This window comes from Molothrus aeneus, chromosome 5 (genome assembly GCF_037042795.1).
Source record: "Molothrus aeneus isolate 106 chromosome 5, BPBGC_Maene_1.0, whole genome shotgun sequence".
NCBI classification, from domain to species: domain Eukaryota; kingdom Metazoa; phylum Chordata; class Aves; order Passeriformes; family Icteridae; genus Molothrus; species Molothrus aeneus.
Genome location: NC_089650.1, coordinates 11,083,951 through 11,097,411, shown reverse-complemented (window position 1 = coordinate 11,097,411; position 13,461 = coordinate 11,083,951). Strand labels below are relative to the sequence as shown.

The 13,461-nt window shown below is 42.3% G+C and overlaps 1 protein-coding gene across 1 annotated transcript in view; it reads left to right on the top strand.

Annotated features, from left to right (window-relative positions):
- TMTC1 (transmembrane O-mannosyltransferase targeting cadherins 1) overlaps positions 1-13,461 on the top strand; it is a 141,014-nt gene that overhangs the window by 78,222 nt on the left and 49,331 nt on the right. Inside the window, exon 10 of the mRNA XM_066549630.1 lies at positions 12,720-12,884. Within this exon, the coding sequence (XP_066405727.1) occupies positions 12,720-12,884 (165 nt within the window). The remainder of the gene's footprint in view (positions 1-12,719; positions 12,885-13,461) is intronic.

The following is a 13,461-nucleotide window of genomic DNA, read 5'->3' as shown; positions in this document are numbered from 1 at the left end:
TTGGCAGGAGCAAAGCTACTCAAAATCCTTGCTTTTCTTTTTAAACACAGGGGTTTTTTAGTGTGTGTGCTTGACACAGCTTAATACAGAGATGAGGTGTTGTTTCTTGAGGGTTGTCCTCCAAGACTCTTTATCTTGGTAGCCTTCTCAAATTAAATTCCTTAATGATTTTATCTTAAAGAGAGCAGCTGGAAAGTTAGCCTGTCATGCTTTTATTGGGCTCTTGTTCAGCTTTCCCACTCCATTAGGTGGTCAGTAAACACAAGGGAGACTTCTGCTGTCTCAAAAGGCTCCTGGATTCATTGTGGGATATGTACATGGGCTCCTGCCTGTAAGCTACTGATTGCGTGCACATCTGAGAGTGGAGATTTGCACTTGGTGAACAGGAGGAGGAAAATCCAGCCACTTCTCCATCCCTCAGCCAGTGCTCTGAATTTCCCCTCAGCTTCCAGCCTCTAACAATTCTCACTTCAGCTGTCTGGGTTCTTCCAATTGTGTTTATGCAGGGACAGCTTTGAGGTGTCACTTGTGACATCTCCACAGTGTCCACACTGGAGGCTGCAGTGGCACTCAGAGGCCAAGATGCACCAGACCATTGCCCATTTGACAGAAACACAGGCTGGCTGAGGCTGGAAAGGACCTTGGGAGGTCATCTGGTCCCAGTCCCCTGGGCAAGCAGAGCCAATTGTCTGGGACCAGGTGCAAACAGCTTTGAGTCCAAAGAGGGAGATTCCTCAGCAGCTCTGGAAAACTTGTGCCAGTGAGTTTGTTCCATAAGTAAATGCTGTGTCTTGGATGCTGCAAGTTAGAAATCCCAATTCTACCCTTGGTGCAGGGGGCCAGCCTCTGTTATATCACATGGGAACTGCCACTGCAGAGCTGATGACAAAACAGAAGTCCTCAGTTTCACCCTGGGTTACTTTGTGACAACTGAAACAGAAGTTTTATTCCACAAAACATTTAAATTCTATTCCTCAGGAATTGTGCATCCAAACATCCTAAGAAAAATGCTTACAGACAATCTTTTGAAAAGCTGTACATTTTTTGATTGCCATTGGTGTAAGCACTGTCACAAAAAAGCTGCTCATTGGTGTAAACCTCAGGCTGTGGAGGAGCTATTGCACGTGTTACAAGGCTCTTATACAGTTAGGCTGTATCCCTGTGCCTCTGTACACAGACATGCTTTTTAGGTTGAATTCTGCTGACTTTGTTCACATCACTAGCCCTGCCTTTGTTAGCTGAGGGTACACCTGAAAGTATAGTGAGTGAAAGTTGTCTCTCAGAGTTATTTTGCAAATGATACCCTCAGCTAATGGATCCTGCATCATTTCAAATTAACTTGGAAATCAGATTGCTTTAAATTCATGTAACAGAAAATGAGGAAACACATGAAAGAGCAAAGCTATTAAGGAAACAGTCAGCTGAACACAGGGCTGTGTTGAGTGGTTGCATTTCTGAATCTCAAAAGAACAACTGCGGAAAATACTTCAGCTGTCAGCAGTTCCTCGTCCTCCTCCAGATGAGACTGCTGATATAATGAGAGGAGGGGCAATGAAGAAGAAAAAAGGGTATGTTTGCACAGAGAAAATTAATCAGCGTTACCATGTGTGCATATAGTTTGTATAATGCTTTTCATCTCCCTGAGGGCTTTGCAAATCTATGACCTACAAAGTAGGTGATTGATAGTTGCTACTTTTTCTTTTTTTTTTTTCAATTAGAAAGACTGAGGTAGAAGAATTAAATCTGGCGTAAGTCTGTGTCAGAGTCCCTGGATCTCATATTTGGCTCAGATCGCTCCTGTCCTGCTTTGCAACATTTGGTTTTTGCTCTCAGCCCAGGCTGGCAGGTAGCTGGCATGAAAAGGGAAGGCAGACCCTGGCAGTGCATGGCAAAGGTGGGGACTTCCTTGCCAAATGATCTGGAGAGAGCTGAGCATCTCTGGCATCCTCCAGGTCCAAAATTGCAGGGATGATGAGGGGAACTTCTGCTAACATTCATGACTATGGCAACACAAAAACAATGTGATTCTGTTTTGTTTTGCTTTTTCCCTCAGGAGGATGGCAATTTAGTAAGGATGGCTAAGGAAGTGCTCATGTTCTTTATTTAGAACAGCCTGTAGCAGTTTTCTCAAGTTACATCTTGAAAAGGGGTTTTCCTGTCCTTTGCCCTTCAGTCTCTAAAACTCAGCAACTCAGAGGTTGCCATGCAGTTTTATTTAGACAAAAGTCCTCAAAGAGATTCAGGGGATTTGGTGATCTATGTTTTTGGGCTTATGCTGGAAGGCACTTTCCTCTCTCTGTTTCAAGCAATAGCCTTTTATTGATACTTATGGATGTGGCACTTGCATTTTTACGGATGGGACAGTGGCGTATGTGTGACACAGCCTGCAGTCCTAATTCAGCGGTGCTCAGTAGGTACCTGGGGAAAATGTCAAGCATTTTCTTTTCAATAAAAGTTAAGTAAGGACCCAAGGATTTATGTAAAAGATATTATAAATAGAAAGAAGAAAGAAATAAGCCTTTTGCTCAATGTCTAATTATATGGCTGGGCCTTGCCTTCTGGGGATTGATGGGTATTTGGAACAATTCCTCTTCTGTCTGCAGCCCTGCCTCAGGGGAGAAGCACACAAACTATGTCAGAATGGTTGGATGTTTTCTATAATTGTGTTCAGCTAAACAGAAATACTTGGAGAAGATATTTCTTGTATTTATTTTTCATTTGAAGGTTACAAGCGTACTCGTTTAAATTAGGAATTACTCATTTAAATTAGGAATTTTTAATAATAGTATTACTTTAGGTGAAAAACTCAATTGGAAAACAATTTATTGTCTTTTAATTTGGCTTTTTTGTTTGTTTGTTTGTTTTTTCTTGTGGAAGATGGGAAAACTTGTTTTCAGGAGGTCAAAAGGTGTGAAATACCTAGGGAGTGATGAACAAGATACAGCTCTCTAGACCAGTTTTACAGAGTGGCATCACTTAAAAAGCTGAGTCAGTGAAAGACTTAAATTACATTTTTTTTCCTTCTTCAAAATGTCAATGCAAATGCTGCTCAGAACCCCACAGACAGTATAATTGTATGGAACTGCAGAATGACTGAGGGCAGGCAGTTGTTCTGAGTCCTGAGCAATTTGTAGTCAGAGAGCAGCAGCTCTTCCCCTGTGTAGCCCTTTAGTGTGCAGAAACGGGAGCAGCAATGCAAACTCTTGGCCTATCTGGGAGCTGCCTGCTCTACTGACATTCCCACAGAGCTGGGCTTGCCCTCACCTCATGGGATCAGACCTCTCCTACCAGAGCAATTTCTGTGTTTGCCTCGTCTTTCACTGCTACCCTAATAGCTGTGGCTTCTGGCTGAGCTGTTGTGTCATAGCTGGACAACTTGAGCTGTTTTCAGAGCCTCATATGAACCAACAAATCACCCAAAACATCCCTCCATGGGTTATTTCCAATTTGCTGAAAGCAATAGGCAATCCAGTGATACCTGCCCCATTTTGATGGCCGCTTGTTCGTGGTGGATATTGCAGTGAGTGGGTTGCAGGGTGCACAGTTACTCTTTCCCAGCACAGGCAATTACAGGTTGCTGTCAGGTTTTTTTTGCCAGCTCCTCACTATATCAAGAGTTGATGTTGCAACCCTAATTGACAATACTGGGAGATGAGATCGCTGCTGTATACAGGATGGCATTTGCTTCACCATCTATCTTAAAAATCTGCAAGAAAGCCATCATCCAGGAAAAAACACATTCTTGTATTTTTCAAGAAATTAACACATCATGGTAAAGTTTTCCTCATGCTGTAGCAACGCAGAGACCATATAAGTTTTTGCCTCTGCATAGAGCATGTTTTTAATCCTTTGTGCAAATGCATTTTTTCCAGCTGGTGTAATCCCAAACATTAGTAATTTATGTAATTGGAGGGAGGAAAAAAAAAGGTAACCTGGTACATGGTGGAATCATCTGTAACTTTTATGAACCTGATAATTTCTAAGCAGAAGTGCCCAGTGCTTACAAGGTAGCCATTTGGGGATGGGACTTACTGGTGCTTCTCTCCTGGGAGCATGTCATGTACTCCACATTAGTTTCATTTTCCTAAAGACCAGTTGTGCAATGGGGTTTCAGTTTCCTGTGCCACTCCTTTCTTTATTGTCATTTGAAGCTACAAGTTCACCAGGAGCTGAATTTCTGTTTGCCTTTCCAAATTCTTTCAGTATTAGATCAGATCCTGTAAGGGATCATCTGATTTACAGAAGAAGCTTCTCTTTTTATTTGGAGTCAGACACTGACCCAGCGAAGTCAGCAGTGAAAGTCTCATTGGCTCGGTGGAGCCAGTTTATCTTCTCCCTGATCTCAATTCAGTGACACAATTAAGCATTTTGCCAGTTTTCACGTTAAGTCCACAAGTCATTTGGGATTTGTATATGGAATCCAAATTACACCTGTTCCATTTACTGGAAACAGACATGATTTCACTGCCTGCTCTGTTGCTGCCGTTCTTGCGGGCGTCACGGGGCAGCCAAAGTTCAAAAGAAGTGAAGTGGATTATATTCCCTGTAATTCAGGTGCAGACCTGAGGGCACTGGGAGTGAAATGGGATGCCATTATGTGATGACAGTAGGCCAGAGTGCAGCCCCAGCTGAGTTTCCAGTGAGGGATGCCTCTGTCCCCCTGCAGGGTACCAATTTGAGCATCACTCTGCAAAAATGGCTCGTGGCTGGAGGCGAGGTGCTTGGGACTTCAGCTGGGGCAAGTGACCCAGTGCTGCTTCCCCATCTGTGAAGCAGGGATGATAACTCCACTCTGCCCTTCAAAAGGGGGCAGAGAGAGTTCTCATTAATAAATGAGAAATAACTCCTTTCTAAAGGCTCAATGCCGTGAGCAGCTCCCTTGCAGATGCATGTCCAAACTCCAGCTCCTGCCTTTGGAGGTTTGCCCCATCTCTATTAAATACTTCAAGGAGAAATCAAAGCAGCCAACCTCTGTTAATGCAGGCAGGCAGGAAATGCTGAGATGCCAGTGCCATATATTTTGGCAAAAGGCAGTAAAGATGTAGGAATAAAAACTGAAATGATTCTGCAAAGCTGAAAAAGATGAGCTCATGGCATGTTTGGTCTAGGCTGCTGTATTGAGTTATTTTAACTAAATTTAAAACGTGCTTTTGAGAAATGTGTTGTGTTTTGGGCTTGTACAGGAAAAAGCTATATTTTTGTGGAGTTATGGGCACTAATGGCTATAGTAGAAAGATTTCTGGTTTTGTTGTGATAGATTAACCTAAAGGAAAACCTTCAAATGCATTTATTCTGCTCTTGAAAATAATAGAGATAGGTAAAGATATTGGTTTTAAAAATGTCATCTTGTGGAAGTAGTCTACTTGGCCATGCTGATTAAAAGTGGAATTCTGATTTACAAGGTAATACTTTGGCCTTAAGATGATGCCTTGTGAAATTTAATAGATAATATTCTTATATATTTGGAGTTTTTGGAGACTTGTGATGGAACCGTATGGGAAATTATTTCCTATTATGGAATTCCAGAAGTTATGACAATATTTAAATTAAAACTAGCATACAGACCCATCTCCACTGAAATATATAAGATGTAGGGAAATTTCTGTGGAATCCTCATGGAATTATATTGGATTTTTCATTTATAAAATATTTTCTTTCCATAATTAATATAGAACGAGAAACCTGAAAGGTTTCTGTATTACCTGTAAATATTTCAGGTAGAAATCTGTTGGATGTGAAATCTTGGACTCAAACACTCTAATGGAGGGGGTTGTTTATCACGTGACTTTTTGGAAGGAAGGGGAAATGCATCCAAATGTTGAATAGCTATTCAAGGGTTAGTGAAATCATTAATTTCTAGTCCATATTTTCTCTCTAATAAGGAAAAGTTCCTGCATTTTCTCTAATTACATCACGTTCTGCCTAGAGGATCACATTGCTGGTATAGGTAAATCATTTTGATTACTTGGCTGATCATGTCTAAGTACCTTTAGTACAGGCCTACATAGATTTTAATTTAGAGCCAGTGACAAAGTCTTAGCACTAACTCATAAGGTACCTATCCAAGTTAGATATATTCTTCCAGTGTTTATAGTTTGCTATGCCTTTGTATTATGACCTGCAGACTTTATTCCAGGAAAAGCCTGCTTAATTCCAGTGAAAATTTGGTATTTTATTCGGCAGGATCACTATAAGTTAAGTATGTTGCTGGTGCTTGGTTGTCACGCTGATACTTCCAAGCTGTAGAGATTTTTTTTTTTTGCAGCGGGATTTTTTTGGTATGTTAACTGTTATATCTTGATGGTCTTCCTGAAGTCTTTCAAAACTTCTAGTGACCAAGAAAATGTATATCAATTCCATGGCAGCCTTACTGAGAGAGAGGCAGTTTGAACAATGCTTTTCCCATTGTTCCCAAAACTCAGTGCCAGTGAATGCTGCTGGCTTACTCTGTGGCACAGAGACACACCCCACATCCTCCTTGTCTTTGGACATTTAGTCCAAAACATGACTGTTAAAGAGATTTTTCCCTTCTATAGTTGAGCAAGTTTCGGTACTTTTCCCTTCCCATCTGGTTGAGCAAGTTTTGGTACTTTGATACTCACATCATCCTGTGAAAAATACCTTGTTGTAGTTAACCCAAGGTGTGCTGACTGTAGTGAAACTTTAGACAAAAATATTAGAAACGAAGGACTTCTCCAACCCAAGATGAAGCTACAGTCAAAAGGAGATGGACACCAAAAAGGATGGCTGGGGAGAGCAGCCCAGAATGCCCCTTTGGAAGGGGACACCCATCTGAGAGTTGGGACATCAAGGTTTATCTGCCACATCCCCAGCACCTTTTTGGGATAAATAGTGCTGATCTAAACCCTGCTGGAGCACTCAGTGGTGGCAGTTTTGTCTAGACCTGACCTGGGCCATGCTTGCACTTTTGTTACATTTTCTAGCCTGTAACTTGCTGGGTTTAGGCTGTCCTTGTACCAGCTGTGAAGCCAAGTCTCAATCTAGCAGCAAAGTTGGCATGCAAGGTAAACTTCTCCGAATTTTTGGAAAACCTGGGCCAATGGAGTGTGGTTATTCCAGATCAGCACATGGGCTTTGATGGCTGGGGAATTTTGGGGACTCAAAACCCTACATGTGCACCCACCTACATCCCCAGGTCTGAGACTGACCTGGCACAGTGCTTTGAATCCAGGTGATCCAGTTTGCAGGAAGTGCCACAGCTTCTGAGTTTCTGGATCTTTTGGGTGATCCAGAAAATGTTTGGGTTTTTGGTTTTGGGTGTTTGGTTGTTTTTTTTTTTTTTTTGATCTTGAAGGTCTTTTCCAACCTTAATGTTTCTATGATATAATGACTCAAGTGCGACCTAGCATGCATGTACAAGCACACTCTATTTCCAGATGGAAACATTCTTTTTCAAAGGCCAGAATTCATTCTGGCCCAAACAGCTCCAGCCTTGAAAACCTTGACATTTTTCATAAAGCAGCATCTTTGCTACTCTGCCAGCACAGCTCATCACTGGGGCTGTGTGCCTGACAGTGCTTTTTGGGGCAGAAAGAGCCACCGTGGCTATGCTGATTTTTGCCAGCACTCCGTTCCACATGTGGCTGCTGCAGTGAGGCAGGAGCAGCCCCCAGGGCATGCCAAGCGTGCTTTTTGCAATCAATTACTCTCCATTAGAGAAGTGTGAGCAGAGCCGATGAGTTTTGCAGGGATGAACTGTCTTTTCCCCTGCAGCAGCAGCCCTGCCTCCAAGCTGCATTTCAGCTGCATTTGCCTCTTCCTCTCAGTTCCTTTCCTCTGCTCAGGCTGCAGAGCTGGAGTAGCTGGGACTAGGAGCATGTAAAGTGTGTTGTGCCAGGTAATATATGTGTGGTTCTGAGGCTTAGAAATTTGTGGGGAGCTCTAGAAGTGAGAGAATGGGAATGTTTGCGTTCAGCATTTGGAGCTGGCAGCAGACAGGGTCTTTCTGGAGGGCTGTGCTTGCTGCTCTCTGAAGGGCATCGTGCAATTTAGTCAAGAGCACAAGGGTTAAACTTGCCTCAGAGCAGCTTGGAAGCGAGGGTTGATTTTTATGGAAGGTAAGGGAGTCATCTTAAATAAGTGCTGGAAATCAAGAAGGAGTTTTGCAGCCCAGAAAGAGCCTCCTGGGCGAAATGTTGAAGCCAAGTGCATTTTCTGGTCTCAGTATACTTTTGATATAATCCCTTTTGTTGTGTTAGCAGCCCCTGAACATGGCAGTGTTTCTTCCATGCTTCCAGAAGCTGCTTTCTCAAACTCTTTCTCAAACTGATATGTATGCATGGATGCATCTGGATTCTTATCTAGGCTGAGCTATGAAATCTGGAGTAACTTCTTTGATGAAATCAGTGGATTTACTCCAAATTTACATTTGTGTAGTTGAGATTAAATCACTTTTTAAAAAACCCCAAGCAGCTAGTTCACAAGATTTGACATCCACAAAATTACCTCACATTAAAAAGTGTGAGGGAAGCATCTTTTCTACATAGTTTCCCCCACCTTTTTTAAACTCCTTTTTACAGTCCTAGCTGGGTGAGTTAGAAGAGGGTGGAACTGCAGCTGCTGGTGTCCAGGCTGGTTCTCTCAGAACTTCAGTTCTCAGCCTGCTCTGGCTGTGCACTGTGCAGAGCCACGACTTGGAAAATGCAGCAGAAAGCATGACTAGAACATGCCTTGCTCTTCAGGAGTTTTCCACAGCAGCAGCTGGTCTCCAAACAATTCCTGAAGGAGGTCAAGTGGTTTCTGCTGCAGGCAGACTGCGATTGCAGAGCATCCTGGTAATCCAGGGCTGTGGCACATGTGGCTTTGATGAAATGCCATCACCATGAGAGCCAAATGCAGTGAAACTGTTCCTGATTTTTACTGAAAAGGGAGAAACCTCATCCATAGAGAGCAGAGCTGTGTGCAAGCATGCTCAGGAACAGCCTTGCCTTGGGAAAGGAGCCGTAATGGCCAAAGGAAAGGTTGAATTTGCAATCTAATTACCCAAGATGTGTTTGCAAATATTAAATATGTGCTGTTTTGGCTCTAGCTTTAATAGGGCAATGCATATAGAGCACCATGGGAAATAAGGTCTGTATGCCACTGCATTCCCATCTGCTTGTGCCTCCCATCACTTTGCTGCCTTACAGGTGGAACAATATTAACAAGGCACAGAAATGATAGACAAAAATGTGTCATTACCCAGCTCCCTGTGTGCAGTCTGCCAGAATCACATGGCTGTGGCACAGAGGGTTTCCCTGCTGGGCTGCCTGGCCCTCAGCCCTCGCTGTGATTTAGGGCATGCCTAAAGTGCCACTTTCATACTGCAGGAGTCTGGAACTGTGAGGAATCATGAAATCATTGGCTTGTTCGTCCATTTGCCCAGCTTTTCTGCTGCACCATGGAATTCCTGAAGTTACAGGTTCTCCTGTAATGCACGCTCATTGTGAGCCCACATGAAGTCTACTACCATGTGAACTTGGTGGGCTGTTTCTCAGGACTCCAGGGACCAAGGTGGCATGGACTTGTCACTGCTGTAGCAGGCTGTTGCTTATCCTACAAAAGCCAAAAAAAAAAAAAAAAAGAAATAAAGCCTAGCAGTTTTACAATAATCCAGTGGAAAATGGATTTAGGAAAGTGGTTTGGGGATTTTGCTCGTTTCCTATTGTTTTGGTTTTGCTACTGAGTATTTCAGAAAAGTGCTTGTGTGGCAAGGCTGAGAGAAAAGATCTTCAGGAGAAATGTTTCCCTCCCTAGGAAATGCTAGAGTTAACTAAGAAATCAAACAGCCCCCAAACCCAAAACCCTGCAGCCTCAATACATATGCAGTTAGCTACAGAGATATCTGGAATGTAGTACTTAAGGGTAAGTTTTTCAAGCAGCAAACAAGTCTTTGATGAAAAGTCCTTTTGAGATGTTTTCTTTTTTTTTTTTTTTTTTTCCTGTGTGTATGAGTAAAACCTGATTTCCTGGCAGGCCAGTGGTAAGATTTGATACAGAGTTAAGTCCCCCATCACTCTGAGAAGAAAAGCAAATCTGTTTGAAATGTTCTCTGTATTTGTAGGCAGTGGCAGGGTCACAGCAGAATTAACCACAGAGGAGGCATTACCTGGCAAGTTACCTTCATCAATCGAGTGCAGCCTCACCTGCACAGGCTCTTTCCACCAGGGTACAACTGCTGGGGCTGCTGCTGGCTGGATAAAAGTCAGAGCAGCTTCAAAGGGCTCCTCTGAAGCCTGGTGAGGTTGGGATCAAGGGAAGAGGGATGAACCTGGGGTAGGGGGGCTCTCCTGGTGCAGTGACTGTCAGGGCAGGCTGCTGCTGCAGCAGCTCCATCTTCACAAGTTTGGTGCTTCACTGGTTTGAAATGTCATGGTCACTGTGGTAAAGGTAATTTCTGTACTGGGACTGTTGGGTCTAGTGTGAAACAAGTGAAGCAAGGTATGACAGATCATCTGGCTTTGGAACTAGGAAGCAATAGTAATATAATTATAGTTTTTGGACAGGTGTTTTAATACACTGGTGTGGACACTCTGTTTGGTTTAGAGCATATCACGGGATCTGGAGGAGGAGTAATGTGATGCTGACTGTGCCTCAGACTGAGTACTGCTGCTAAGGCAGAAATTCCCAACAGCTGGACAGGATTTGACATAAATACCAAGATATTGACTTTTGCATTTTTGTTTCTGTAGGAATAGTCTGTTCTTGAATACGTGAAGGTATAGGGAAATCACTTTAAAAATGGCCTTGTGCTAAAGCAATTAAATAATATTTATTTCAGATAATTAATTCCAAGGGAGGGATAAAATTGAGGAAAGGCAAAATAACAGAGTGAAATCCATCTGCAGACTTTTGAGGCATTTCTTGTTGGAAAGGGAGGGATTATTACTGATATTAGCTTTTCAGAGGTTTTAAAGTAGGGTTCAATAACTAAAGGCTGGATTGTTTGGCATCAACATCTCTATAACTCTAAATGTTGGTTGCAGTTAATGTAGGTGCAATAAATATATATGTGCAAAAGAGTTAATGAAAAAACAGCACATGTACAACAAGAAATGTGTTACAGCAAAATGCAAGCCTAATTGACATAAATATCAGGTAACCACTTCTGAAGAATGGGAGAACTCAAAAACAGCAGTGAAGGAGTTCTGATTGATCAGCAGATCTGATGTTGTCTCTGGATTTGCCCCATCTGTCTATAGTTCTCTCAGTGTTCTGTAAGGCACCTGTGCTGTGCCAGAGACAGTGCAGTGGTGCAGATCAGTACGTGCAACAAAGGCAGGTTTTTCCTCAGTGAGAGGAAGAATTCTTGTCCTTCTCCATCCTTGGGAAGCCTAAGCAATAGCAATGTTTCCAGCTCTCCAGGAGGGCATAGAAGCCATGCCAAGAAGCACACAGAGAGCTCCTCAAATATGGAACACTTTCCTTTTTCTGATTTCCACATTGACTTTCACCATATTGCATGCTTGCCTGCAAGGTCACCTCTGACAGGGGAATTTTGTTCCTAGTTTTTCTTGCCTCGTAGCATTCTCACCGGGAAGTTGCTCCAACATCTCTGTACAGATCAGGAAAGCCTGTAAAGGTCTGGCCTAAGTGTGGGCAGGTGCAAAGATCTGTCAATGATCTGCCTGCTTTTAAATGTGGATTCAGCTGGGGTTCAAGGTGTACCAGTGTTTGGGAAGGGCTATGCTTCTGTTTATTGATCAGCCCCAAGTTTATTCGAGAGCCTTCTGCTCCCTTATTTCATCAGGGAGAGCTGCCTGGACTAAGATAGGCTTTAAGTCTAACACTAAATCAGGTGCTAAGTAACCTGAAGTGTGCTACATAAGCTAATGCAATTTGTTGAGCAATAGAAATTTAAATTCCTTGTGAAAAATTACAAGCAGAATTAGCGATTACAAAGCACAGCAACCAAAAGCGCTGAATTTTCAACTCAGAGGGACGTCATTGGAGGAATTAACATAACCATTGAATTAAGGTAAATAATTACTGAATTGATGTAAATTTATTCAAGAGTAAGACTTCAGTCCAAATTTGGCCTGTGAAAATGCCACAGTAGTTATTCGTGGAGAGCCCTGGAAGCACTGGGGGCTGGAGATGACTGTGTGTCAGTTCATGGGAGGGCAGCAAGAAGATCTGCCAGCACATCTCAGCTCTTCTGGGCTGGCCTTGATGTAGAAGTGCAAGACCCAGAGAGGCACTTCTGCCCTTTGGTGCTCTCTGTCACCTGCTCCTGCAGCAGCATTGATTACAGCTCTCTGTCTCCTGCCTCAGCTTCACAATTTGTAAACTGGAATTAATAGCAGCCACCACTGGGATTGTTTGGAGACTTCCCCCTGTTAAAATGCCTGTCATTTCCACACTGCTCCAGTAGTGCTCAGTATTACTGTTATTACATGGTGCTTTCCTAGCTTGCTGTTCAGAAAAGCAGCTGCCTTCTGTGGCTGGTGTAAGCTACCATTATGCTGGGTTATATTATGTATGTGACTGTACTTTTGGCATCCGGGTCTATCATTTAGATTAATTTGGAAATTGTGTAGTGACTTGAGGAAAGCTGCTGGTGAATTGAAGTTTGTTAGCCCAGAAAATATCATTAGTCCAAAAATTCCCTGTAATTGTATAATAAATGCAGTAGTGGATGGTCTTGCATATCAACCAGACACTTGAAATATAACTTTAGGTACATTTTGCCTTTCCTTTTTTTTTTTTTTTCCCCACAGTATGGGGTACTGCATCCTTTTTGTCCACGGTCTAAAAAAGCTGTCTACGTGGCTAAATAAATGGAGAATTACTGTTCCGACCCTCTTTGCTTTGCTGCTGCTGCTCTTCTCTTGGAAGACCGTGAAACAGAATGAGATCTGGCTGTCACGAGAATCCCTTTTCAGGTAGGAGTGGCCACAGGATAATACTTGCATTTTTATGTTGTTTAAAGTAAGTTTGTAACATGGAATAGTTTTCTTTAGAAAAAGTTGTGCTATTGATGCGTTGATCTAATTAACATTTTTATTACCATAAAATAGCACTTTCTGTTGTGTGATAACTGTGCAAAAACTGGTGTCAGCAGTTTACATGCTGATGGACAAACTTTGGTTCTGATAGTCACATTTTTAAGACATGCTGTTTTTAAATAACTTTGATTCTGTAGATTTAATGATAGCATTTTGCCTTTGTTTCTAAAGACATAGCAAAAGTTTTTTGCAGCACTCCAGAATGCCATAGTAACGCTACTGAATATATTGAAATTTCTTCAGCAATGTTCTAATGACAAAAATAAAATGCCACAAAGTGCCAAACTTAATGTACCATATTTCATTTTATTTGATTACTCTTTGCCAAACAGCTCTGTTAACAGCCTCATTTATGTATTTTCTTGCATTGAAACAGACTGTTTCATTTTGTGTTTTGCTAGAAAATGTATTGCATTTGCCTCCAGCTGCTTTCAGCAGTTGTCTAATCGTGAAG